At 32.2% G+C, this 25,505-nt stretch overlaps 2 protein-coding genes across 6 annotated transcripts; one reads left to right on the top strand and one right to left on the bottom strand.

The window, feature by feature from the left end:
* PRP39-2 (Tetratricopeptide repeat (TPR)-like superfamily protein) lies at nucleotides 1-16,530 on the bottom strand. 3 transcript variants are annotated; one of them, XM_068614118.2, is made up of 13 exons: nucleotides 16,368-16,530; nucleotides 14,956-15,056; nucleotides 13,407-13,636; nucleotides 13,056-13,223; nucleotides 11,469-11,826; nucleotides 11,238-11,381; nucleotides 8,307-8,459; nucleotides 8,095-8,211; nucleotides 3,974-4,054; nucleotides 2,743-2,889; nucleotides 720-2,303; nucleotides 410-460; nucleotides 1-270 (listed from the first exon to the last, which is right to left on the bottom strand). In XM_068614118.2, exons 1-13 carry the CDS (start codon nucleotides 16,387-16,389, stop codon nucleotides 175-177), a joined length of 3,252 nt encoding a protein of 1,083 aa, XP_068470219.1. In that variant the 5' UTR covers nucleotides 16,390-16,530; the 3' UTR covers nucleotides 1-174. The 3 variants fall into 3 exon arrangements, with proteins under 3 accessions (XP_068470219.1, XP_090155009.1, XP_090155008.1); XM_090298883.1 differs by having other exon boundaries at nucleotides 2,970-4,054; nucleotides 16,368-16,488; XM_090298882.1 differs by lacking the exon at nucleotides 3,974-4,054.
* Nucleotides 16,531-17,282: 752 nt separating this feature from the next.
* On the top strand, nucleotides 17,283-24,707 carry LOC137812200 (16S rRNA processing protein RimM family). Of its 3 annotated transcripts, XM_068614117.2 has the most exons (9): nucleotides 17,283-17,694; nucleotides 17,777-17,911; nucleotides 18,416-18,526; nucleotides 18,988-19,272; nucleotides 20,125-20,324; nucleotides 20,490-20,748; nucleotides 21,147-21,257; nucleotides 22,841-23,032; nucleotides 24,239-24,707. In XM_068614117.2, exons 1-9 carry the CDS (start codon nucleotides 17,332-17,334, stop codon nucleotides 24,578-24,580), a joined length of 1,998 nt encoding a protein of 665 aa, XP_068470218.1. In that variant the 5' UTR covers nucleotides 17,283-17,331; the 3' UTR covers nucleotides 24,581-24,707. The 3 variants fall into 3 exon arrangements, with proteins under 3 accessions (XP_068470218.1, XP_090155006.1, XP_090155007.1); XM_090298880.1 differs by lacking the exons at nucleotides 17,283-17,694; nucleotides 17,777-17,911 and having other exon boundaries at nucleotides 18,419-18,526; nucleotides 18,962-19,272; XM_090298881.1 differs by lacking the exons at nucleotides 17,283-17,694; nucleotides 17,777-17,911; nucleotides 18,416-18,526 and having other exon boundaries at nucleotides 19,156-19,272; nucleotides 20,072-20,324.
* The last annotated feature ends 798 nt before the right edge of the window (nucleotides 24,708-25,505 follow it).

Raw genomic sequence — 25,505 nt, 5'->3', positions numbered from 1 at the left:
TTTTAGGAGTCGCATTAAACAATTCTACTTAAGGCTCTTCTTTTATAAATGTGAATTACTACAAGCATTTTTCTTTTTGCTAACATTTCATGCTTATATTTCTTTGAGCTAAAGCCCTTGCAGTGTCGATCCTTGATTTTACAATTGAAATTCCATCATATCTACAAAGAAATGTCACTCTTGTGTAGATTTCTCTTCAGAATAATGCACCACTGGAGAAGAAATCGATCCAAGTTTGTCTAATTGTTGCGATACTATTGCTCCGTTGCCCTACATGATCAAAGAATCAAAAAGTTCAGGATAGAATGGTCCGGAAAACAAGCCATATATATGTGCAGCAATTACCTACAAAAAAAATCATTCTCCAGCCAAGATACCACTTTTTATTAAGAATTATTATTAGACTCACCTGCGACGTCAATATTGCCTGCCCTTGGTCTTCTGCAGGATGACTGCTGCTCTGCAATTACAAAAAAAGTAGATTTGAGTCCAAACGGAGTTCAGAAAAAGTTGTTCCAGTATCTCACTGTAATAATAAAATTGTTCATCTAGAATCTGTCTCACTGCGTTAATCAAGCCTACTTGAACTTATATCTGTAGCGGTGCTGGTGCTTCCCATTTTACAAGGTTACACACACCAAGTCACTTTAAGATCATATATTCATACTCTCTTTTCTTTCTTCCCCACCTAAACCCTATAATTTTGACATTTAATGTACCTGAGTTGATGGCTGCTGCTGGTACATGATGTGACTAGGGTGTTCTTGCTGCAGAGGTTGGTGCTGGTTCATGATGTGACTAGGGTGTTCTTGCTGCAGAGGTTGCTGCTGGTGCATGATGTAACTAGGGTGTTCTTGCTGCAGAGGTTGCTGCTGTTGATAATATTGCTGCTGCGGCAGAACCTGTTGTTGGAGCTGCTGTGGTTGAAGAGGTTCCAGTGAACTATGTTGGAGTTGTTGTGACTGTTCCTGCTGGAACGGTTGCTGCTGTAATTGAATATAATGTTGTTGTAGTTGCTGCTGCTGCTGCTGATAGTAATAGTATTGGCATGACTGACTATATTCTTGGGCATTCTGCATATATCCATATTGGCCATTCCCTTGCATTGGATGTTGTAGTACAAGTGATGTGGTATTGACAGGTGTTTGAGACTGAGATGAAGTGTTCTGCATCTGCATGTTTTGCATAGGCCAAAATGGAGCTGCCATTAACCCAGTAGCAGCAGCAGTAGATTGAAACTGATTTTGTCCTGGATTGCATTGCTGAGAGGAGTAATCTGAAGTACCAGCCATTTGTGCACCCGCTTCAGGTGGATGAATCTGTTGTGGAGATAGCTGCTGCCGTTGGTGCTGTTTTCTATCTGTATTTCCCCTATAGCCAAATTTGGGACCTTTAAATTGACCAGCATTTCTCTTTCTATGCCAATTTCCACCACTATTACCAGAAGACCGAGGTGGTAGAAATGGTTTTCTTGCTCTCTGATCTCGATGGCGTGCGGAATATGGGCTTTTGCAAACTTGGGTACACTCAAAATCTTGAGTGCTAGCAGAGTTGTCCTCATTTATGGTATGACCACCAATTATTGGTCTACTATTTGACTTATGGCTTTCTGGAATGGCTACACACTCCTGGTGTTTCAATGATATGCTTTTCAGAGAACGTGGCTTCAATTCTTCAGACTCAAACTCACACTTTTCCTTGGAAAAAGAAGTACTTTCCTTTGAGGGAGTTTGCAATGCTTGTGACGATTGGTTATATCCAGTTTGACGTAAAAATTCTTCTGATGAAACATCAGATTCAGAACTATTTTTTATATTCTTAACAACTCTGGTTGATTCCTCTTTTACTTCCACTAAAGTGGAAGATGACACATTATTTTCAGGATCATTGTCTCTTGGTTCCTCAGAAACAGGGAGTGAAAATTCTCTCCCATTTTCTTCTATTTTGTCATCTAATTCCATAATTTGAAGCTTGTATGCATCTGTATCATTAGAACAAGTATTTTTATTTTTCCTCAATAGTAATCCATCATTAGTAGCATCACACTGGTTATCACAACATTTTAGCAATGCCACTTTCTTGTCGTTTTTATGTAAATGTGCCTGCAAATTAGAAATAGAATCTCTAGATGCTTGATTAGGAATGACAACAGAAATCTCTTCCCTCCTGTTCATCAAATTAAGCAATTTTCTGTGTCTGGCAGATTGCTCATGTAAATCTTTCCGAGCAGAGTCTGGAAATAATTTTATGTGCCGATTCCACGCCTTCCTTACATCATGTATGGTTCCAATATAGTCCACAAACTGGTATATTAACATAGACATGTTAGAATAAATTTTTTAAGGTATCTAAGCTTCAAGTGGCGAAGGTTTACCAATAGAAATATCAGTATAAAAAGGATCACCACTAGCAAAACCAAACAATCTATAAATATTTAAAATACTTTTGTTTTATTAAAACACTAAATACAAGTTTAGGAGCTTACAGCGGATTGAAAGATTTTTTTTTCAGGAAATAATAGTGACAAAGTAAAAGCCATAAATATTTTTCAAGGGAGATGCACTATAGCACAAATAACAGTACTTCCATGCACAAGCATAACTATAAATATTTATAATATTAACAGGTTAAATCATGAGAAAAATAACTAGTTTAACAAATATATAAAAAAAACACTTTATATTACTTTAACCCTAAATCATAATGACAGACTATTATAATTGAACACATAAAGAATATAACCTCCAGGTATAAGTTTGATATATCCTCTGCATCTTCTGCGCTCAAACCTTGTGATCCAGACCTTGGAGATATTGTATCAGCAATAATTGAATCTATTACAGCCATGTGCTTTGTACCTCCATGCATCATTGAGAAATTTATCAACTCCTGGAAAAGTACTTAAAATCAACTGAAGAAAATTTATCATAATTTAAAATGTGATTTTATCCACACATGCAAAAAATTACCTTCTGAAAATAAAATCATCCCTGGGCTTGTACCTGAAAGCACAAGCTTAACAGAAATAACAATTCTCAAGTGACCCAAACTGTGATCTTGCCGATTTAAGCACTAGCTAATAGTGAGCCTATCCTTCACACCAGCTCAAAAAGAAGTTTGCTCGATGGGCACGTGAATTAATTTTCAACAATGCCGCAATCTGGAGGGAATACGAACTGTCCCTTTCTAGTTTTTCATCTTAGTCTAATAACTTTAAGTGGAACATGATTATTTAGCAGTTATAATACCAGAGAGTTATTAGACAGTTATTTTCATATTAATTTTGGATTAAGCAGTCATTTTCATTAATTTTGGATTAGGCAGTTATAGGTTACGAAGTGACGCATTGTGCAATATAAGTTGTTACATACTTGTAAAAGGGGAATCAAGATGTGGGATTGCTATTTCCTGTGTTTTAAAGGAGGAAACTCCTTGTTAGAGAGGAAACCCTATGCATTAGGGGGACCCTTGTTTTTGTACTCAAATTTTGTCTAAAAAACAAATTAATTTTATCTTTATTCATAATTTAGTTTGTTTATTTATTGAGTCAAACAGGACACCTGGAAACCCCATAATTTCTTCCTCGCCACATTTTATTGGGTGGTGTCCCAGTTCTCACTAACCATGTAGGTTAGTAGTAACTAAATTTTTACTTGATCAGTCAGTGTGAATTTGCCCCTCTGAATCCAGCAGCAAGTTGGTATGAACATGGGTATTATGGGGTGCGCAAGTCCCACATCAAGCACTATGGAATGCTCAGTATAGTATTTAAGTACTTGGTTCTCCACCTTTAATAGCTAGTCTTTGAAGATGAATTCCCCAAATGCTTTGCTCATCTTATCAATTGGTACCAGACCAAGTTGGTTGTCGGTGTCTTGGAAGGAGAAGGGTTCTAATCTAACCCTTGGAAAGTGTATATACATGTATACTTATCGAACCATCTCTACTTTAGTTTAATATATTACAAACATACCTCCAGAAGCAATTTGTTTTGAGGCAAAGTTCTGACACCATCAATTAAGACATCTCTGGCAGCATCCGCACTATTTGTACTCTTAAACCAAGAAAGGAATAGATGATAAACAAAAATTAGTTAAATACGACTGACAACTGCATTCATAATAAAGGCAACAGATATTTTTTTGTTTTCCACTAAAAAGAACTCCTGTGTATAGTTATTAGTTAATTAGTTTAAAGAAGTTGTTAATTACTCCTGACAACAGCATTCTTCATTAAAGTGACATTTTTTCTTGTTTCCATTTAAAAAGAACTCTCCGCATAATTATGATATGATATGCCTACATCATTCCTTTGTCAAGCACTTAATAAAGAAGTTGAAATCACTAATTGTAATGAGTAATAATAGCCTAAAAGTACCCAAGCCAGTCTTTTAATTCTACAGAAGTTATTCTCACTGAATGCCATTCTACAAAGCCATACTGATTGCTGATATTAAAAAACGAAATAAAATAAACAATGGAGGAGAAAAAATAGGAAGAAAGAATTTCCAAAAAATCATACCGATTATGCTTGATTGCTAGTCGTAGAAAGTGGATTTTAATTGTAAATCAACCTCACAAAACACACTCCCTTACGCACACTCCCTTGCGCCGAAGACTGGACATCTTAAGCATGACTAGATATTTGTGGGTAGTCCAATATAGATGACAAGATTGGTCAAATAACCCTTACTAGGATAGACTCTCAATCTTTTTTCTCTTCTCTGTTTACTTTGGGTTATTTACCATTTGTTACCATGTCCAATGACTCTATGGTCTCATCACATGTTGTTGGACTATTTATCTTCTTCCTTCCTTCTAAATCTATTGATAATATTCTTATATCCCTGGATCTCCACTTAACTTATTATCCATTAGTCTTCTCCCACGTTCCCTTGATTATATTATCTCATTTACTAAAGATTTTGTTTGTTTACAAGACCGGAGTTCGGGACAGATGATTGGCACTGGATGTGAGTCTCACAGTCTTTATCACCTATGGACATTTGCACATGTTGGTACGGTAATGGATTCTCCATCTCTCATTCATGTTCAACTGAGACATCCTACTCTTGCCAAAATGTAAGAGTTTGATCCAAATTTGTCTAAGTTATCAAGTTTGTCTTGTGAGTCGTGTCAATTAGGGAAACACAATCGTTCGTAATTCTTTTCCTAGCAGCATCTCACAATGTGCTTTGTCTCCTTTCTAAAATTTGGGGACCAAATTGTGTTAAGTCCAATTTAGGATTTCAGTATTTTGTTACTTTTACAAAGGATTATTCAAGATGTAATTGGTTGTTTTAATGAAAAATTATTCTGAGCTATTTTCTATATTTCAATCTTTTTATAATGAAATTAAAAATCAATTTGGAACTTTTGTTTGAACCTTGTACAGTAATAATACTCGTGGGTATCTTCTCATTCTTTTCAAAATTTTATGGTTTTTCATGGTACTCTTCATCAAACTTCAAGTGCATGTTCTCTCTTAGTGATGTGGTTCTTAGTGCATGTTTTCTCATTAAAGCTATACACTATCTATAATCTCTCTCTCTCTCCATTATACTGCTTTGAGTTTACCACAGGTTATCTCAACCTTTTTATACTTGCATTTCATTTATTTGTTATGTGTCAATTCCAAAATTTGTAGGTGATGTCTTAGGCTTTCCAGGTTGGCGTCAAGTCATGTTGATGAAATAAGTGTTACTCAAAATATTAGAACTTGGGAACTTGTTCTTTTACCTTATGGGAAATTTGTTGTCGGTTTTAGGTGGACTTTTGCTATCAAAGTTGGTCTTGATGATACTATTGATCGTCTCAAAACTTGTCTTGTAGCCAAAGGTTATACACAAATTTTTGTTTTAAACTATGGTGACAGTTTTTCTCTACTGGCAAAGAGGGTCTTCGTTTGCTTATTCACAGTCATGGTTGCTTTTCAACAATGGCCTCTTATTAGTATTGTATAATGTAAATGTTCAGTTGATTGTTTTCAACATAAAACTTTGTTGTTTGTTGCTTTCTGTTTTTTGTGTTTCTGTTTTCTGTTTGGGTCATGTATGGGCCTTGTTCTGTTTGATCTGTATATGGACTTTATTCTTAAGTCTATATATAGGCTTTCTTTCATTGTACTCAGACAATTATGAATGTAATAATATTCAGTCTCTTTCTCTTATGCATTCTCTCTATCTTTTATATACCAAATTTTATAACCTTTTTTATCAACTAAATGTAAAAAATGTTTTTCTTAATGAGGATTTATAGGAAGAAATTTATATGGAACAACCTCCAAGTTTTGTTGCTCAAGAGGAGTGTTCTAGATTAGTATGTAGTCCCCACAAATCTTTATATGGCCTCAAGCAGTCTCCTAGGGTCTGGTATGGAAAATTTGACATTGCTGTTCACTAATTTGGTATGACTAACAATGAGGCAGATCATTCAATTTTTTATCATCACTCAAGTGTTAGGTGTATCTATCAAGTAGTATATGTTGATGACATTGTTTTTACAAACAGTGATCACCATGACATCTCACAAGTAAAGCAACACCTTTGTCACAAATCTTGGAAAACTCAAATATTTCTTGGGATTGAGGGGGTAGCACGATCCAACAACAGAATTGTTATAACTCAAAGGAAGTATCCATTGGATATTTTATAAGAAACTAGGTTAATGAATTCATAATTTGTTGACACACCTATGGATCTCAATGCCAAACTCCTACCTAATTAGAGGGAGCCTCACTCAGATCCTAAGAAGTACAAAAGATTAGTTGAAAAATTGAACTATCTTATAGTTACTTGTCCTGACATTTCCATTTTCTTTGGAGTCAGTATGGTGAGTCAATTTCTTAATTCTCCATATGTAGATCATTGGAATGTAGTTACTTGTATAGTGAAGTACACTAAAGGTTCTTCTAGAAAAAGTTTGTTGTATGTCACAATAACCATACTAAAGTTGTATGTATTCAGATGCTAATTGGGCAGAAACTCCTTCTAGGAGATCCACTTCTAAATATTGTGCCTCCATTTGGTCTTTTGGAAGAGAAAGAACCAAAATGTTGTGGCAAGAGATAATGCATAAGTAGAATATAGAGTTATGGTCTCAGCTACTTGTGAGCTTAAACAATTACTTAAAGAATTGCAATTTGGAGAGGTCACTCAAATGACACTTATATGTAACAATCAGGTAGTTCTTCATGTTAGCTCAAATCTCATCTTTCATGAAAAGACCAAACATATTGAGATTGATTGTCACTTTATTCAACAAAAAATTATATTTGGAGATATCAAGACCGTTTGTTAATTTGAATGATCAACCAGCAGAAATTTTAAGTAAATCTTTAAGGGAACCTAGAATTGATTATATTGTAACAAGCTTCGTACATACAATTTATATGCACCAACTTGAGGGTGAGTGTTAGATGTAACAGGCTTGGCCCCTATCTTCATAACTTTTGTTTTTTTATGCTTTTTTATTTTATTTTACATACTCTAATACTATCTTAGAAAGTGGATTTTATGTCTAACTCAATCTTAAAAAATCATTTTGCAAGGTGAGGTTTGCACCCACTTATATACTAAAATTTACATATTTCTCTAATTGATGTAGGATTAGCCAATGACAAGAAAAAGCAAACAAAATGTTTATAACATTAAGGAATTTAGGATATCAGAAGGTTAGGGTCTGAAAAAAATTTATTTGATATCTAGGGTGAGAAATGTTCCTATTTCTTATACTCAATAATATAAGAAAAATATACCAAAAAGAGCTTTTTCATTAAATTAAGGAACTAAATGTAAGTGCTTTTAGCTCAAATTTTGTACAAAATACATATTATTCACTCTAATGAATTTTTCTTTTGTACTTGAATTCTCGTAAGTTCTAACTGGATTATCATTAGTGACATCCAAAGAACTAAATTCCATCTAATACAATCTAGAAGAAAGAATAAAAAGAGAAAAAATAATTAGAGTAAATGAATATTCTCAAAAACACAAAAACATTGATTGAGTGATTCAGATCATAAAAAAAAATATTTATAGTAACATCCAAAACAAATTGTTAAGTTCCTAGTAACAGATAAGTACATAATACCTACAATATATTTTAGCCGGGAGAAATGAACATATAAAATAGGGAGTGCATGTAACTTTTCCTCTGTAGCTGCCATTTTTAGTGCTTCTTTGTATATACTGAAAGCTGATTCTGTATTTCCCTGCAATAAAAAATATAAAGCAGCACATGAAGTCACTTTTTTGTACCTGGGTGTTACAGATTTTCCTTTAATTGGAATAAAGGCTCATTGCATACCAAACGTTTTTCCATATTAGCTTTTGATATAACATTCTCCACAAAGTCTGAATCTCTCTCTTTACCACTCTGAACATATGCAGCACGAGCAGCAAAAACATCTCCTATTTGTTCCCTAAACCTGGCATTGAATAAATGGATTCCTGGCACCCTCTGCAGCAAAAATATGATGGAGCTATAAACATTGCATTTCAGGCATCAAAGCTATGAAAACTAAGCCTAAAGAAGAAAGGAAAAACCTAGGCATGAAGTTAAGAAATAATGAGATTGGAAAGAATTAACTAACCATGCAAAAATACCACTCAACTTGCCATAAAGAATAGTGGACAAACTTAGTTGGATTTCCTTTTAGTTGTCATTAGTAACCTTCCCATCATAAACCACACAATAGAATACAAAAAACAAAGTATATAGAATTTTCACATTTTTTTATATAGAACTATGGTATTTTGTTTATCTTCAATTGGAGCAGAAGAGGAGCAGGAAGAATGCCTCAGCAATATTGTGGATTATCCTTTTATATGGTGCTCTAACCAAGTGTATCACTTTCATTTCATGTTGAACTGTAAGAGTGCCTAAAAATGAATTATCACTGAGTTCGGACAAAAGAAAAATTGTAGTTCTAATATGGCCACTGTAATCCTCATAAGACTTGGTTAGTCATTTACAAGTTGGTTTTCTATAGTTGAATAAGATCATAAGCCCAAATTTTTAGAAGTTATAAGAGCTTATCCTAAATCCATTATTTGGTCTCCCGTATTTTTCTGTACTTCAGATGTAGGTGTTGCTATTAGGCCACCCACATTTGTCCACACTTCAAATGCCTAATCTAGGAATGAGAAGGTGCGTTGAGATCTCACATTGACTAAAGATCTTACCACCGTATAATGTTGGACAATCCTCACCTTATAAGTCAATTTTGAGGGATTGAATAAAGCCCTGTGCCCAAATTCTCATCATGAAGCTCAAAAGACTCACATAAGGGGTTTATTAAGGTAAAAAAACCATTCATGCCCCTACCTTCACCTAACAACTCCAACTTATGTGAAATTGGTTCATGATCCCAAGGAAACTTGGCTTTTCCCATGGAAATTACAAGGCCTTCATTTTATTCATTTTTCAGAAGAAGAAAAAGTTTTGAAGTCGAGGCCCAAAATTCCCAAATATGAACATTGACCACTATTTGAGCATCATGCACTAACAATAAAATAAAAACCTTTTCCAACCTAGAGAATATTTGAAGATAGGTGAATGTGTTAACTTCATACTAATTTGGTAAGCCGCTTGAACAGTTAATTTCCTGAGATGGAAAAAGACTGCTGATTCAGAAAAGCTTGAAGTTAGAATATCTAATGCTTTGAACCACCTAGTGCCAAATGATTATGACTTGATTTGGAAGTTTAATCTTGAGTTTTAAGGTTATAATTTTGATGTTTATTGTCATGTAAATGACTCTGCTGCCTTTGGTCGTGTAAAAACTATGTAGAGAAATCAATTTGGATTGCTTTGTTAGAGGTTGAAGGGTAAAAAGTTGTTAATGGATTAAAAACAATTTTAATCAATTAAAATGTTCTTCAAATTGCTGGAAAACAAGAACATTTTAATCAATTAAAATCAAGTTTTAATTGGTAAATTTCACATCAAGCCACTTGAGCTTTTACAAGATCTCACATTTAACCGATTAGAATTTAAATTGATAACAAACTCAAATTAATCCATTTCAATGCCCTTCCTTTGTGCAAGGAATATTTTAACAGATTAAATTCTATTTTAATTGATTAATCCTATCAACTATATGTATGAGCTACTTCAAGTTATTTTCATTGAATCAAATTGAGAAAGATTCAAAATATATCAAACACCTAAGGAGAGTTCTACAGCTATTAAAAACACATTTCTTGGTTTCTTTAGAAAATCAAAAAGCTTCAAGATCATTCATCAAAGATGGGGATCACCTTTGAGTCTTTCTTTTTCATTTCTCTTCTAAGAGTTTGTTCAAGTGATCTTGTTCCTTTTTTATTACTGTAAAAGATCTTGTGAGGTAGTTTTTCATTCTTATTTTATTGTGAGTCTTGTAAAACTTTGAAAACTAGTGAATTGTTCTAATCAGGGTTATTAAACAACTAGATGTAGTTCTCTTGTAAAAAATGAACCAATTTAAGTTTTTGGTGTTTCTCTTCTTCCTATCTTAACATATTTGAAATTTGAGATAAAACAGGTATTTTGTAAAATGGAAGGTGAATAACCATCATCTTGGCTTTTTTTTAATATGAAGCAAGTATTTTGTATGCTCTATCTTTGATTTTATTAAAATAGTTGTTTATTACTCGTTAGCTTTAACCAATCTGTTTTTTTGCTGTATCTAACTTAAGTGTTAAGGGTCATATCATATGCTGTATCTTTTTCCTTCTATTGTACTTGTTCTCACCTTTTTCATACATGTATAAAATATCAGCTGAGCCAATACTCACTGATTTTTGTCATCCTTTAAATTCAAAAGACTCCTTGAAATCAATGATGAGCATAGCACCAAACAAAAGCAAACGACATAAATAAACATATTCTAAAGCCACAAAAGTAGGGATAGACATTCAAGAAATATCACAAGACTGTTATTAAGATGTGCCAAATTAATTGTCTTTTCCCCCTCAATTAAACATGACTCAGAATGCAAGTGACCTTCCAGATTCAAGCCATTACATTTCATTTTCTTCCTTTTCACTTATAAAATGTCATCACAAATTAGTCTCTGAATTATAGACATCCATTTCCATTTAACATTAGTAAATACTTCACACGTGCATTCTTCAAAATACCTAACCTTTGTCTATTGTTTCCCAGACTACTACAGAGAAACTCAAAAAAAGAAGCATGTGCAGAAGCAGAGAATTAATAAGAAATTAAATCAACTTGAGGTAAATATGAAGATACCTTCAAATGAATTTCAGTTGCTCGGTCTAAAGAATAGTTTGCAATTTCTCTTCCTCCCTTGGCTTCCATGAAGTCCACACAACGCATCCAGTATTCAGGATAGTTGGCACACACAATCAAACATCTCTCATAAAGTTTCACAGCCTATCTCAATGGGAGGAATGAAAGATTTTAGCCAGCATAAAAATAAAGCAACTGACAAAATTTTCTGTGAGTACTGTGGAAAATTACCCAGTCAAAGTCCCCTTGAAGTTCAATAAAATCCAGATAATTATGCCAATTCGGCAATTGATTTGCATCAAGAGGCTGAACATGAAAGTAATGTCTTCGAATACTAGCCTCAAAGGGACTGATTTTCGAATACAATTCACAAGCATTATGATAAAGCTGTTCTCCAATGGCCCTGTACCTTTTTAGGGCTATTGAACTAGTCAATCCAACAGATGAATCCATCATATCTTTGATAATGTGATAAATCTCACCATCCTTGTAACACGTAGTCATAGGAATTTCACAATCAAAACATGGCTCAGATTGCAATTCATGGTTTGCTATGCCCTCCTCCAAAACAGTTAGTAACTTTTTAAAACTGAAATATATAACAAATATCTGGTTAGTGTATTATTCAAATATATGCATATATAATATAAAATGTACCCATATATAATGCAGACATTTATTTGTTGAGCAAGCATTGTTTATAAAATTTGATAACAATGATCCATTTAAAACAATATAAAATGAAGGTGGAGACTAAAACAAAGATGTAATATCTAAGTAAATACTAAAAGATATGAAGTACAGCCTCCAAGAAATGACAAGTAACTGTTGAAAAACTAAATACTTGCTTCCTACTCCCTGTTAAGAATCTGCAATTCCAATTACCATATAAATACCCTTTTCTTAAACTGTTTTCATTTTTAGTTCTTCTACTTAATTAATCAAGAGAAAAAATTACCAGTTAAAAATATCTTGACCAATGAACACACTCTTTATGATATATTATTGTTAATTAGAATTATATATATTCACTCTAAAGAAACATCTCATTCAAATCATTGAAAGGGGAGATTATATACTACAAATATAAATTATAATCTTCTAAATATAATAAGTATATAGAATTAATAACGTGAGAGACATAATAATATATTTAAATGTTATTCTGCTTGAGGAACTGTATCTCAAAAATTTAACTAAATTTAATTTAAGGTTATAAATTATATTGGCAAGAATATTTTAACTAATATTATGTATTTTTTATTAATTGCCAATATGGAGAGGTCACTCAAATGACACTTATATGTGACAAACAAGCTGCTCTTCGTATTAGCTTTAATCTCATCTTTCATGAAAGGACTAAACATATTGAAATTGATTGTCATTTTATTCGAGAAAATATTGTATCTGAAGACAACAAGACTGAGTTTGTTAATTCAAATGATCAATTAGCAAATATTTTTACTTAATCTTTACGAGGACCTAGAATTGATTATATTTGTAACAAATTGGATACATACAAGTTATATGCACTAATGGACTTAGTCCATACTTTTTGTATGATTAATCTCTATATAAACATAACCCTATGTGTTCAATATACACAAGGGATTAATCCTATATCTTTTTTCCTTTATTTTAACACATAAAGTTGACAAGAATGTAAGTGTAGCACAGTTTCCATTATTAACTCAGACCTCAAGCAAAGAGGGGGCAGAAGGACATAAAAGTTATATATGACTTCATACTCATAGCCTAGTAAACAAACATTGTTTTAATATCAATTTCCATCAAGAAGTTTCACAATAAAAGCCTTACCTGTCATAATACTGGTGCAACTTTTTGGTTGGAAACTTAAGAGTTTGGATATAAATGTGAGCAAGGGATATCCACTGCTGCTGGGAAAACTCAAAGAGAATATACTTGTCCCACAAGATATGACATAAGTAGTCCTTCCCAACAAAGGACATGGCTCTATCAAACAATCTGAATTAAAACATATCAAGAAATCAGCTCATTCTTTCAGCAGAAGCTAGAGTAAACGCCTTAGAAGAGAATAAAGAGATAATAGTGTGGAAACATATGGATACTGCTGGAATAGGTCACCTAAACCATTTATCCCAAACAGTTTTTACTGTGTGCCACGTTCCCTAAGTTAACTACACTTACCTCCGAATATCAGATGGGTCCTCAAAAGCTGACATGCCAAAGCTACAGTAATCAAACCACACACTGACTGAAAATGTTGCTGCTAACACAGCTTTTTCAAACACTTCAACAACCTTATCTGTGGTGGATATGCATGACATGTGGGCAGCATACTTCCTCCAATATCCATGACACAGAGGAAATTCGGACAAGAAATTATTATAAACCAAACATATTTTCTCCACATCGTCCTGCAGAAATTGAACAAGATATATTATTGATACTCAAACTTTGTTGTAACAATAAATCCCATAATAGCACTTGAGAAAATATCGAAGAGTAGAGAATGAATTTGAGAGAATGAAATTCCCTCTCTTAGGATCACATATTTATAATAACTTTGGATACATTAGAAGACTGGAAGAATTGTGAGAAAAAATTGCATGAGGAAAAATAAGATTCAATTAAAAAACAAAAAAGACTCATCAAAAATTGATTTTCAATCTTTTATTATGTTGGTTGAATTGAGTTAATGACCATAGCTAAAATATAATTTAAAAATGTAAAAATATACTAAATACTTTTAATTTTAAAAAACTTTTTTTTTAAACAAATATGTTATTTTATAAATACCTATATTATATAAGGTCTTTTACGTAATTAGAAAAAAAAACACTTTTGTAATGTCATACCCAAAACAAGTTAATCACTTTTAATTAAAAAAACTTTTTTTTATAATTGTAACCAAACATTAATTTTAAGTTAGTTTAATAAAAATCACCTATAAATAAATCACTTTTCTTAAAAGCGCTTATACTTAAATTTAAACAAACTCACCTATAATCCATCATCTAATTTACAAGTTACTATAATGAAGACATTAATATTATCAATATCACATCATAAACACCTCTAAAATTTGCATACTCTTAGAAAATGAACTATAAGCCTAACTCAAACTCACAAAACAAGCTTGTAAGATATAAACTTATATATACTATAAGTTGGTCATATTTATAGTCAATGTGAGATCTCAACACATACAACTTAAGCATCAGCAATGGTTTTTCCTATGTGGGAAATTTCAGTGTTGTATAAATAATGAAAGAAGTACTGAAAAGGACATTAAACCCAAATACTTGTAGTTGGTTTCTCCAAGTATTTTGACTAATTTAGGAGGGCTTCCTCTTATTCTGCATTTCACATTTCAGTTAATAAAGTCTTGTTCTGTGAAAAAAAGGTCAGTAAAAGTGTATGAAAACCATCTAATTTCAAACTCTCCTTCACAATCATCTACAGAACTTCCACATGAGTATGAAACTAGACTTTAATTTTCCTATCAGAATTAGCAAAATTACCTAGTATGACACAAACCAGAGCCAGAGAAGAGGGAGGAAAGCATCCAACATTTTAGACAATCAATAAAGACGATAATTTAATTACCCAGTTTATTTAGTTAACCTAAATTAATACAGCCATACAAAGCATATCAAACATAAGTTTGCTACGTTGATCTCATGAAAATGAAATAAAATCAATTACCATGTTCAGTTATTGAAATCAAACTTACCGGAAATAATTTCTCAACCTCTGAAATCAGTAAAGTCCATTCATCGAAACCTGATAAGCCCTTAGAAATAACTTCTTGAAGATCAAGATTGTCATCAATACCTGCAAAAAACAATAAAATAAATGACAACCCCAACTCAGTGTCATTGTTAGTAACTTTCTGTGTTGAAAAGATTGATTGGATGAAGAAATAACCCTTACAGAATATGGAGAGATAACTAAAACGCAATGAAGTAACTAATAAAAGAAGCATCTCTTAATTAACAAGTACTCTCCAAAAATGGTGAAGAAAAAAATTACAAGAAGATCCAAAAAAATAAAGGGTAGTGAAGGAAGGAAGGAAGTACAAGTACAAATAAGAAGCTAAGACCTCACCTACATGTCATTTTTTAAGTTATACATACAAGCATAAAATGTTATAATAATTTGCCAACAGGCTACCATAAGATGACAGTATTTTAAAAAATGGACTAAAAATTTCCATGTATAAATAAATACGCTGCCAATACACGTCAGACAAATCCATCACTACATTTCATGATTTCGATATGCAATGAAAGTACACAACCATTTACAGAATTTCACTCTGCTCACCACTAAACCTGCAACTTTGTTTGATTTTGAAGCAATTTAACCTAAAATTGAAACTTATCACAGGTCAAAATTCTTAAATTATTTAGTTGACAGCAACCTATTTTATTATAGATATAAATATAAGGTGTTATTTATAGATTAGTTAAATCAGTTAGAAAATTAGTCAAAAGTAGTTGTCTAGATTGGCTAAATAAGCCCCATTATACTTTTTGGAACTGAAATTACTCATTCTAAGACAATTTACAGTTTTCCAGTTTATCACATTTTTCTCCAATTCTCTCTTCTCTCTTATAGTTCAACCATGGACCCTGACACTATTTAACATAAAACACTGAACAGTGAATTCTGGGCTCAACGAAAGATTCCAATGCGCCAGAGGATTCGTATATGGTTCATAAACATTGGCAGATTCTCTAAATGAATCTATTAATTTGTTCTGTATCACTGCCAACAAACCTTTATCCCTCAATCAACTTACAATCATTAATCAGCAGTTACGTTTACATTTAAATGCATTTGTAATTTAGACAATGCCACACTATTTAACCACTCGTGAGATTTTAACTGCAGTCTAATCTAATTTCAGAAAGCGACAAACTAAATTACAAGCACAGGTCAAGATTCTACTGTGTTTAAAGAGTCGATCTCAGCAAAGAGAGAACGGCACGTATACGTGATAAGACGAAATCAAATACAATAAAATGTACAATAACAATTATTACAATAGTTATAATAATGAACATTCATACAAACAAATAAATAAATCAGAAAAGAAGAAGAAGAAGAAGAAGAAGAAGAAAAAGAAAAAGAAAGATTCACCTGACGATAGTGTCGGTGCCATTAGAGAACGATGAGAGAGAATCTTGGCTCCACACAGCACCGTCGTTGAGGTGAGAGCGAGAATGAAAAGAAATATAGGTTCGGGTTTTCGCCCGTTCCCAACTTCTCTCGCGCTCTCCACAGTTTTGCTTTTTTAATTTCTACCTGTTTTTTTATTACTATTAAATAAATAATAATAATAATGTTACTTTCATGAAAATAGTTGGTGTTTTTGAAGTGTATGATATTATATTATTTAAAAAATCGTGTGTAATTATTTTAATACAGGATTAATTTATATAAATTATAGACAATAAATTGTTGCTATTTTTAAATTACTTAATTTTAATATTCAAAAATAAATCAACTAAAATTATATTCTACCTACTATTTACTCATTTTGTTTTATGGTTTAAACGAGTTGAATTATGATTAATGACTAAAATAGTTTGATTGAATAAAATAGCGATAAAATTTGAAGAAGAAATCAAAATAAAAAAATAGAGAAGAAAATATACAATTAAAATAATGTAAATAAATTAATGATAGTAAATATTCTGATGTTTTATAATTACTTAAAATCAATGGATAAAAATTCTAAAGTTTAACACAACAATAGTATCTGTGTTGTATTATTAATTTCAAATAAATACAAAATAAATAAATAAAAACAGGTCAAATTATATTTATAATTTTATTAAATATTACCGGATTGATAGCTTTATATAAAATTGATTATAAAAACTTGTAAGATACTATGTTGCAAAACTAAAGCATGAATAATTTTATATGAAAAATAAAACATATAAACATTATTTTTGTTTTTTTTAATTTATAATATAATCATGGATAAGTATTTTCCCCGATGTTTAATCTGATAATTTATACGATATTTTTATCAAAAACTTAATATTGTGATTGGTATTTATGTGTAGTTCATCGTTGCCAAAAGAGTGAGCAGAAAATGAAGATACAGGCACTGTCCCCGCTTCGCCAACGCCCGTTTCAGCCTCTACTTGCTCCGCTTTCTCTTGGATTCACTTTCAAACCTTCTTTTCTAACTCCAACCAAACACGCCCCTTTGCACTCTTCATTCATCCTATGTTCACGTTCTTCGCATTCAGTTAAGTTTCGTCCCTCTTTTGCAACGGTTACAGAAATCGATGGGGTTGTTATTGACGACGGCGACACCGAACCGGACTTAGTAAACGACGGTGAAAACGAACAGGGCTTCATTAACATTGGCTACATATCGAGTGTTCATGGTATTCACGGAGAGATTCGCGTGAAACCAGCCACTGATTTTCCTGAACTGCGTTTTGCCACTGTAATGTTTATTTTCTGTTCTTTTATTGTATTTGTTGGTATTTAAATTGCTAAGTAACAACCTTGTGTTTTGTGTTGAATAGCCTGGGAGAAGATGGTTGAAGAGCAAGGTTTTGGGTGGACAAAGCATTCAAGAAGTTGAGCTGGAGGAAGGTAGAGAACACCATGGACTCAAGAGTTGGATACTCAAATTCAGAGGAATTGAGACAGTGGAACAGGTTTTTCGATACACTTCCTAATAATGAAAATTTTGTTTTACTAGCCTATTATAGTCATGCATGGACTAAACAGTTTGATTTCAATGTAGAAATTTTACGTAACTAATAAATTTGATCATGAAAGTTATTGGAACAAATTAAAAAGAGCTTATTTGATAAGTCAGGCTTATTGAAAATAAACTAACTCAAAATAACTTATATAGGAGTCATAAGCTATTTTCCTGAGCCCAAATAAGCTCTCTCTAAGCTCTTCTAAATGTCCCATATGTCAGTATATTACTATATTACTATATGTTAGTTGAAGAAAGAGGAAGCACCTTAGAGAATTCATCTTTTGACTAATCTTATTCCAAAGTCAGTTTTGATGCAACAATAACAAACACAAATGCTACACTTTATTAAAATAATTGACACTCACCTCTGTTTATTGCCCCTGTTTCGTATATTGACACAGCCCATTTATACATGTTTTTTTTGGCCTTGGCTAATCAATACATTGTGCAGGCTAAGATGCTTATCGGTGCTACCTTGCTTGTGACAAAAGATGACAGGCCGGAATTAGAGGAGGGTGAATTTTACACACATGATTTGATAGGGATGAGAGTTTTTATGAAGGTTTGTTCTTATCACAAATCTTGTGTATATATGAAAACAAACCACTTTACCTCCCCCTATTCATTATTTAAATTGTTGCTAAAGCGTCACCTGTTCCTTCATCAGTTTTTTTTCTGTAATTTTGTGACTCCAGCTGTGTGCTGTTGTGACAGAAATGCAAACTGTTTGCCATATAATTTATACTCTTCCATGAAACAGGACTGTTTCTTTTCTATTGAACACTTTTCTAGATACATATCTGAGTGCTAGCTGTCCCTTTGTACCAAGGATCCAGCAAATGAAATGCCAAGTGCTAACATAGTGATAAAAATGAAAAAGGCTACTATACATAATGTATAGATATTGTTATGTTGATATGGATGAGCTTTAAATTTTCTACTCTGGTATCTTTGTCACCTTATAATGAGTTTTTAATCCTGAATGCAATTTTTGAAGGTGTTGACCATGCTTGTTCCTATCAGGAAAATGGAACACTTGTGGGAACTATTGTAAATGTTTTCAATAGTGGAGCCAACGACCTACTACAAATTGTGCTTGATTCATCTTTTGATATGCTTGATAAGAGTGGAAAGTCAAAGTCTGCAGGAACAGATGTTTCTGGTCAGCTTGTTTTGGTACCTTTTGTTGAAGCCATCGTTCCAGATGTTGATATGAAAAGAAGAGAAATGCATATTACACCACCTAAGGGACTCCTCGAAATAAATTTACGATTTGATGACCGATCCAAAAAAGAAAGGCGCCAACTTGTGAGCCATACTTCTTGATACTTTATTACTAATCTGTTACTGTTAGGAGTCTCTTTTCTTTGCCACTGAATATGTTTGAAATTTTGGAAACTGGATGTATTTCACTGAGAAACACTAATATGGCCTAAAAATTAGGAAAACAATTACTCCTATAACTGTTGTAGCTAGAAAGGAGAGAAAAGTCTAATTACATTAAATCCTAATTCTAAACCTGAATTAATTCCAATTCAGCCTTACCCTCAAGTTGGGTCATAGGTGTCAATCATGCCCAACCTGGATCTCAAGTTCTCATAATTTGCTATTGGCAAAGCCTTGGTCAATATGTCAGCAATTTGATGGCTTGAAGTAGTGTGCAAAAGTTTAATTATCCTATCATTAATCTTCTCCTTTATGAAATGACAACCAATTTCCACATGCTTTGTTCTATCATGATGCATGGTATTTTTAATTTTCAACAATATCATAGTGGCATATATATCAAATCTGAATTAATTCCAAATGAGATTACATTTCTCAGTCTCTACCTTTTAAAGGTGAACGAGGCATAATTGTAACTCCTACCAAAACAGGTTAATTGAATGCAATTATCTATCATTTAGATATAATATTTAGTACTATGCAAGTCATGCTGGCAGATATATATATCATTCCAACCCAAGTGGAATTTTGATTTTCCAAAGGTGGCAGCATTCCACTCTAGATCTCAATATTTGTACTTTTATTATTTTGATTCTAGACTTCCTTTTATGTATTTTTTCTCTGTTGTGATATCAATATTTGACCGGATGCTCTTTGCCAGATAATTGATTCAGATATTTAATTGGCTCTGGATAATTCACTTAATGGTGTCAGGAATGGAAAGAAAGGAAAAAGTTTCAAAAGCGTCTCATTGCAGCAAAAAAGAAACTCTCTGAAATGGAGCAACAACATGTATTTCATGGATATCAACATGGAGAGAAAGATCAATGGAGCTTGCTGAGTGATCAGATTGTTGGTGTAAACTCCAAATTGCTCCAGGAGGCTTTACAAAGTCTTGAACGTCCAGCAAAGAGGCAAGCTAATATGACGATAACAACAATGAAAGTTTGTTACGGCTAATTTAATATTTTTTGTCACCACTTCCTAACCCCTTTTTTATTGAAAAAGGAAACATTGTTTTATTTATGTGTGGTTTCATTTCCTTGAATTTTCATTTGTGTTTTGACTTTTTTAATCAGATGGAAAGTAGCTGAGTTGACCAGTGCCATAGAAGCAAAGCTTATATATTCCATCCAATTATCAGAGGAATATTTCTCAAATGGAAGTGAAAATAAGTTGGTTAAAGATATCCAGGAGAAGGGACTTAAGCTCGTGTCTGAGGGTAAAATAGCTACGGTCTTCCTCTTGAATGAAAAAGAGCATCATGGGAGCATTTATGACTCTAACATGGTAGAAAATGAAGCAATTGACACTTCGATTATTCACATGTTTCAAAAGGTAGTGCAGTGAAAATTTTGCAATGGTTGTAAACTTGTGTTTAATTATGTACTTTTTGTAGATATCCTTTTGGTAATGATTAATTGTCGTGAAAATCTATTTGCCTGTGACCCATCAGATGAATCTTGTGTATTAATATAATTACAACAAAGCAATAATCTCTTAAACAAATACTTGAACAAGTCAGAAAATGCCATCATTTGAAGTTTTGTTATTCATGTTCATTTCATTTCCACTATCTTTGAAGAGAATGTATTATCTTCTATCATGTTTCTTTCTTTTTCTACCTTGATGATACATGTAAAGCTCATTTGCATGGTATTATATAGTAAGTAACTTTTGGAGTGACTATATACAGAATAGTTTTTCTTCATCTAATAAATTTGCATCTTTTGCAGATCAAAGGTCATGTTTCTGTGCCTTTAATTTTGGTTTCCTCGGCACAACAAATTCAGTCTCTAAGAGATCTGTTTACAAGCAACAATTACTTCAATTTTGACGCTGAAAAGGTTCATGTCATAAAGCATCTCTTGTTATGTCTTGTACTATCTTAGATAGAATGTGGTCAAGTTTTTTAGTGCTGCATATCTTTCGTTCTATCCCAAGTTACATATACTTACGTCAGAATTTTTTGTTGAAGGAAAGGGTTCATGTGGCTTTAGTATCCACATTTCCTAGGCTTTCATCTAGAAATGCTACTTTTCCTTTACTTCTTGATGGTTTCTCTTGTCTCTTTGTCAACATTGCATTATGAGTTAGATGTTTGAAAATAAATAGGTTAGCTCTAGAAGAGAGGTTGAATAGAGCTTAAAAATGCTTTGCAAACTTTTTGTTAGATGGTGGTGATTTTTGGGAATGATTGTCTAATAGTTAAAAAGAATTTCAAAAAGGTTTTCACAAACAACTTGTAAACAACAGCCAAAAACTAATACCAGTGTAATAGAGGTAGCGAAACACTTTAAATCTTTATACTGGTTCAGTTCTCCTTTTCACTGTAATAGTAAAGGGTTCCGTTACTTCTAATTTTAAACAAATACACAGTTACTTGTTGTAAATAGGAGATTATTGGAATTAAAATATCCTAATATCTCTGTAGTTATGAGGAAAATATCCTTAGAATCTACTCATTCATTTCAAATGATTTTAATTTCTTTTTTAAGAGAATGTGATTGTTAAAAATAGAAAAGTTGAGAATGTAATTGTCATGATAGTAATTAATAAAATACTTCTTTTCTTTCTCTTTTTTCCAAGTTTACTCTTGTCATTGAATAAGACCGTTGTGAGGAGCGTGTTGATCTTTTGTTGCCTGTCAGAGTTGTAATAGTTGGTAAACTTTTAGCTAACAAGATTTCTATTGCATTCAACTTGTTGTATTTTACCATGCCTTGTTCTAAACATACTTTCCTTATACTAACAGCACTATTTTAAGCATGCAATAGCAGAACGTAGCTCTGTTAGAGCCTTTATGGGAATGTGTGAATCAACACTCTTATGGTTTCGCAAGAAATAATGTCTTACACCTCACGTCTTCTCTTGTATGAACTTTAGAAGAGCGTCTCCAACTTATGCAAATAAGATAGTTTGAAGACAAAGCATAGTCTTAGCTTTATAGAGAGACAGTCTTGCAGATTTTCCTGATGAACATGCTTTAAAACATGTATGTATATATATATATATATATGTTAGTTCATCAAAATAGGACATTATTTGTTATGCTTAAATTTAAGCATCATTTAGATTAACTTTGTCTACATAGATGGTTGAGAGAAGACTGTTAGATCAAATTGACTCATGACCAGATCGTTTTAGCTTTAACAATGTCATCCAGCCAGATCGTTTTAGCTTTAAAAATGTCATCCAGCCATATTAGTTTAGTCTGGGTAAGTGTAAAGGATGGAATATGTTGTTTGCTCATTGGATCACTGCTTGGAAACTGAAATTTTCAATGTTTGCTCATTGGCTCATCAGCATTCTATTGGTACACAAAATAGCATTGGCCTTTTTTATTTTAAAATATATTTCTAGTGCCGAAGTCTTCTAATGCTTGCATAATTCGCCTCACTCATGATTTCATGTTTTAACCCTCTTTCAGGTATGGTTTTTGGAGGAAGAGAAGCTGCCAGTAGTTAGCAGCTTGCCTGAGGAGCAGAACAAACATAAGATTTTAATGAAATCACCTTGGGAAATACTCCACTCTCCCGTTGGATCTGGAGGACTTATTAGCTTGTTATCAAAACATAGTATTGCGGATAATCTTATTGGCATGGGTGTTGAGTACATTGAGGTTAGTTTTTTTCTCTATATATTTAGATTTATAAAGATTATACTTTTAGTTTTTAAGTTGTAATGCATAACTCTATGAGCAAAACAGAGCAACATAATTTTTGTTAGGTTTTTTTGTTGCTGATTTGATGCCTCTACTTTTACTGTCCGACTCATTATTGCAGTCTCTATGGCTTTATCCTTTTAGCCAAATAGGTAAATAAAGTTTAGATGCTAGTGAATGGGTGGACAACATGATTCTATGATTTTTCTGTCTGGGTTCTTCTTACATTCTAGTCTTTGATGAACAGTTATTATGGTTGATTTTCTCTTAAATAGTTTTCCGACGTTCACTTATGCACAAAAATTATTCAGGAGTCTGTTTTAATAATATTAATATAATAATATGAGGATATATGTAAAGTTGCACAAAATTTATTACCTCTTGCAATATATATATGGTCAATCATTCTTTGATGAATTAAAGAAAAAATCATTCTTTTAAGGCAGTGTTATTTTTCTTGTTGTTTAAGTGTACCACCAAGTTTATGTATGAAATGAAGGACGTTTGAGATGCTTATATTTAAGGCTACAGGCCTTGGGATCATGTCTTTTTGTGCCTATGTTTTTGTTGAAGAATTGCAGAATTTTATTGCATTACATAGTTTCAGTTCTCTCTTTTTTAAACTCTTTTTCTTTCTATAAATAGGTGTAAGTGATTTTCCAAATTTACTCATGCCCTGTTTTTCTATCGAACTATTGTGCCTTCTTCATTGATACATTTCTTTAAAAGAAGTTTGATAACTTTCTCAGGTGGATGAGGTTGTAATTTTGTTCAAAGTTGTTCCATTTCTATTTATTTGCAAGCTTTATGTGCCAGACAGACATATAACAACCTGTTATTGGTTTAGAAAGATTATAGGTATTTTTTAGATAATTTTTTCCATAAACATTTATTAGGAAAAATTAAAATTAATTGTTTCACTAAAATCAACTTATGCACTTAAACTTTTATAAAAACTTTTACATCTAAGTTCTCCAAAAGTTAGAGTGCATAAGCTAGTTCATTTTACTCTATTTACTCATGGGAGAAACTTAGTTCATTTTACCTTTTTTTCTTACAAGTGTTTATAGAAAATTTATCTGAGCAAAAAGCTATATTTATTCTTCATTGGTTTTTAATGGCCATATACTTTCCCTGGTTCATTTCTGCTGTACATTCTTGCAGTTATGCTGCCCAAGTGAACAAATTGGTGGGGGAAACTCACTGCTTCTTGGGTTGATTAACTCACGGGAAGCCAAGATTGGGATGCAAATTTCGCCAACGATAGATGATTTGGAAAAATATTTTGACGTGATATTGTCATTGGACTTCGTAAAGAAGTTGCAGACCAACAAACTCCAATTTGATGCAATCCCAAGGGCACATTCCTTTGTGGAGAAAGTTGACAAAGAATGGGTTACTGTCACCACTTCCACTCCCAACTCATTTGAGCTTTCTTGTAGTATATATAGTTCCTTGAATGCATGTTCGTTGGATAAGGTTTGTATAGTGGAGGTTAGAGAATAATTCAATGAATTATACAGTGATAAGGATTGGATAGTGTTTCGTTACTCATGTAAATGAGGGAAAAAGAAATAACAAAAACAGAAAGATGGGAATATATATATATATGATGTATCCGTGTATGATGTTCCTTTAATCCTTGCAATTTTTTTATGCAAACACGAGATTCAACCTTATTTTATGAAAGAGATTACTAGAGTTGGATATGATTTTCAGTCAATGAAGTATATTGTTGCTGTCAATTGTGAATATACATGGATTTAAATTTATTTTAATTTTTTTATCCAAATAACAATTTTTAGTAAAACATTTTAAACATTTTACAAGAATAAATTACCCTCACATGATAAAGTAAGTTTAAAGATAAAGTACTTAAAAATTTCATCCATATATTTTTTAAGTATATTAATTATATATTAAACATGAAGATATTGATTATTGTAAGTTTCAAGAGAAAGTACTTGTTATTTCCATTCATATATTTAATTATAGATGAAGATCTCGTATTGTGTGTTTTGATTTTTTATTTAGCTGTAACTTTGACTTGGAGTGCACTGTAAGTGATTCTTTAATCGCGATTTCTAATTGATAAGGTTAGAAAGTGTTTTGAAAGAATTTAAAGATTCATTAAAAAATTTAAGTTGCGTTTTAATGTACTAAAAGTTCTTTCTGATAAAATATTCTTTCTCTCACTAGTTTTGCAAGAAATTAAATATTTAAAAGTATAAATTAGTATATTAAAATCACTTCAAATTTTAAATCTTAAGATTTATTTTATTTTAGTCTATTAAGACGAGTTTTAAATAAATTAAAATTATTTAAATATTAAGTTTGTAATCTAACACTCCTTAACCGATTAAAAAATCTTTTAATTACTTAAAATTATTTAATTTAAAGTGCAAACTTTAATTCCTGTTTTAACATACTA

The sequence above is a fragment of the Phaseolus vulgaris genome, chromosome 2, assembly GCF_051622355.1.
Source record: "Phaseolus vulgaris cultivar YP4 chromosome 2, ASM5162235v1, whole genome shotgun sequence".
NCBI classification, from domain to species: Eukaryota; Viridiplantae; Streptophyta; class Magnoliopsida; order Fabales; family Fabaceae; genus Phaseolus; species Phaseolus vulgaris.
This window is presented reverse-complemented; position numbering and strand designations above follow the sequence as displayed.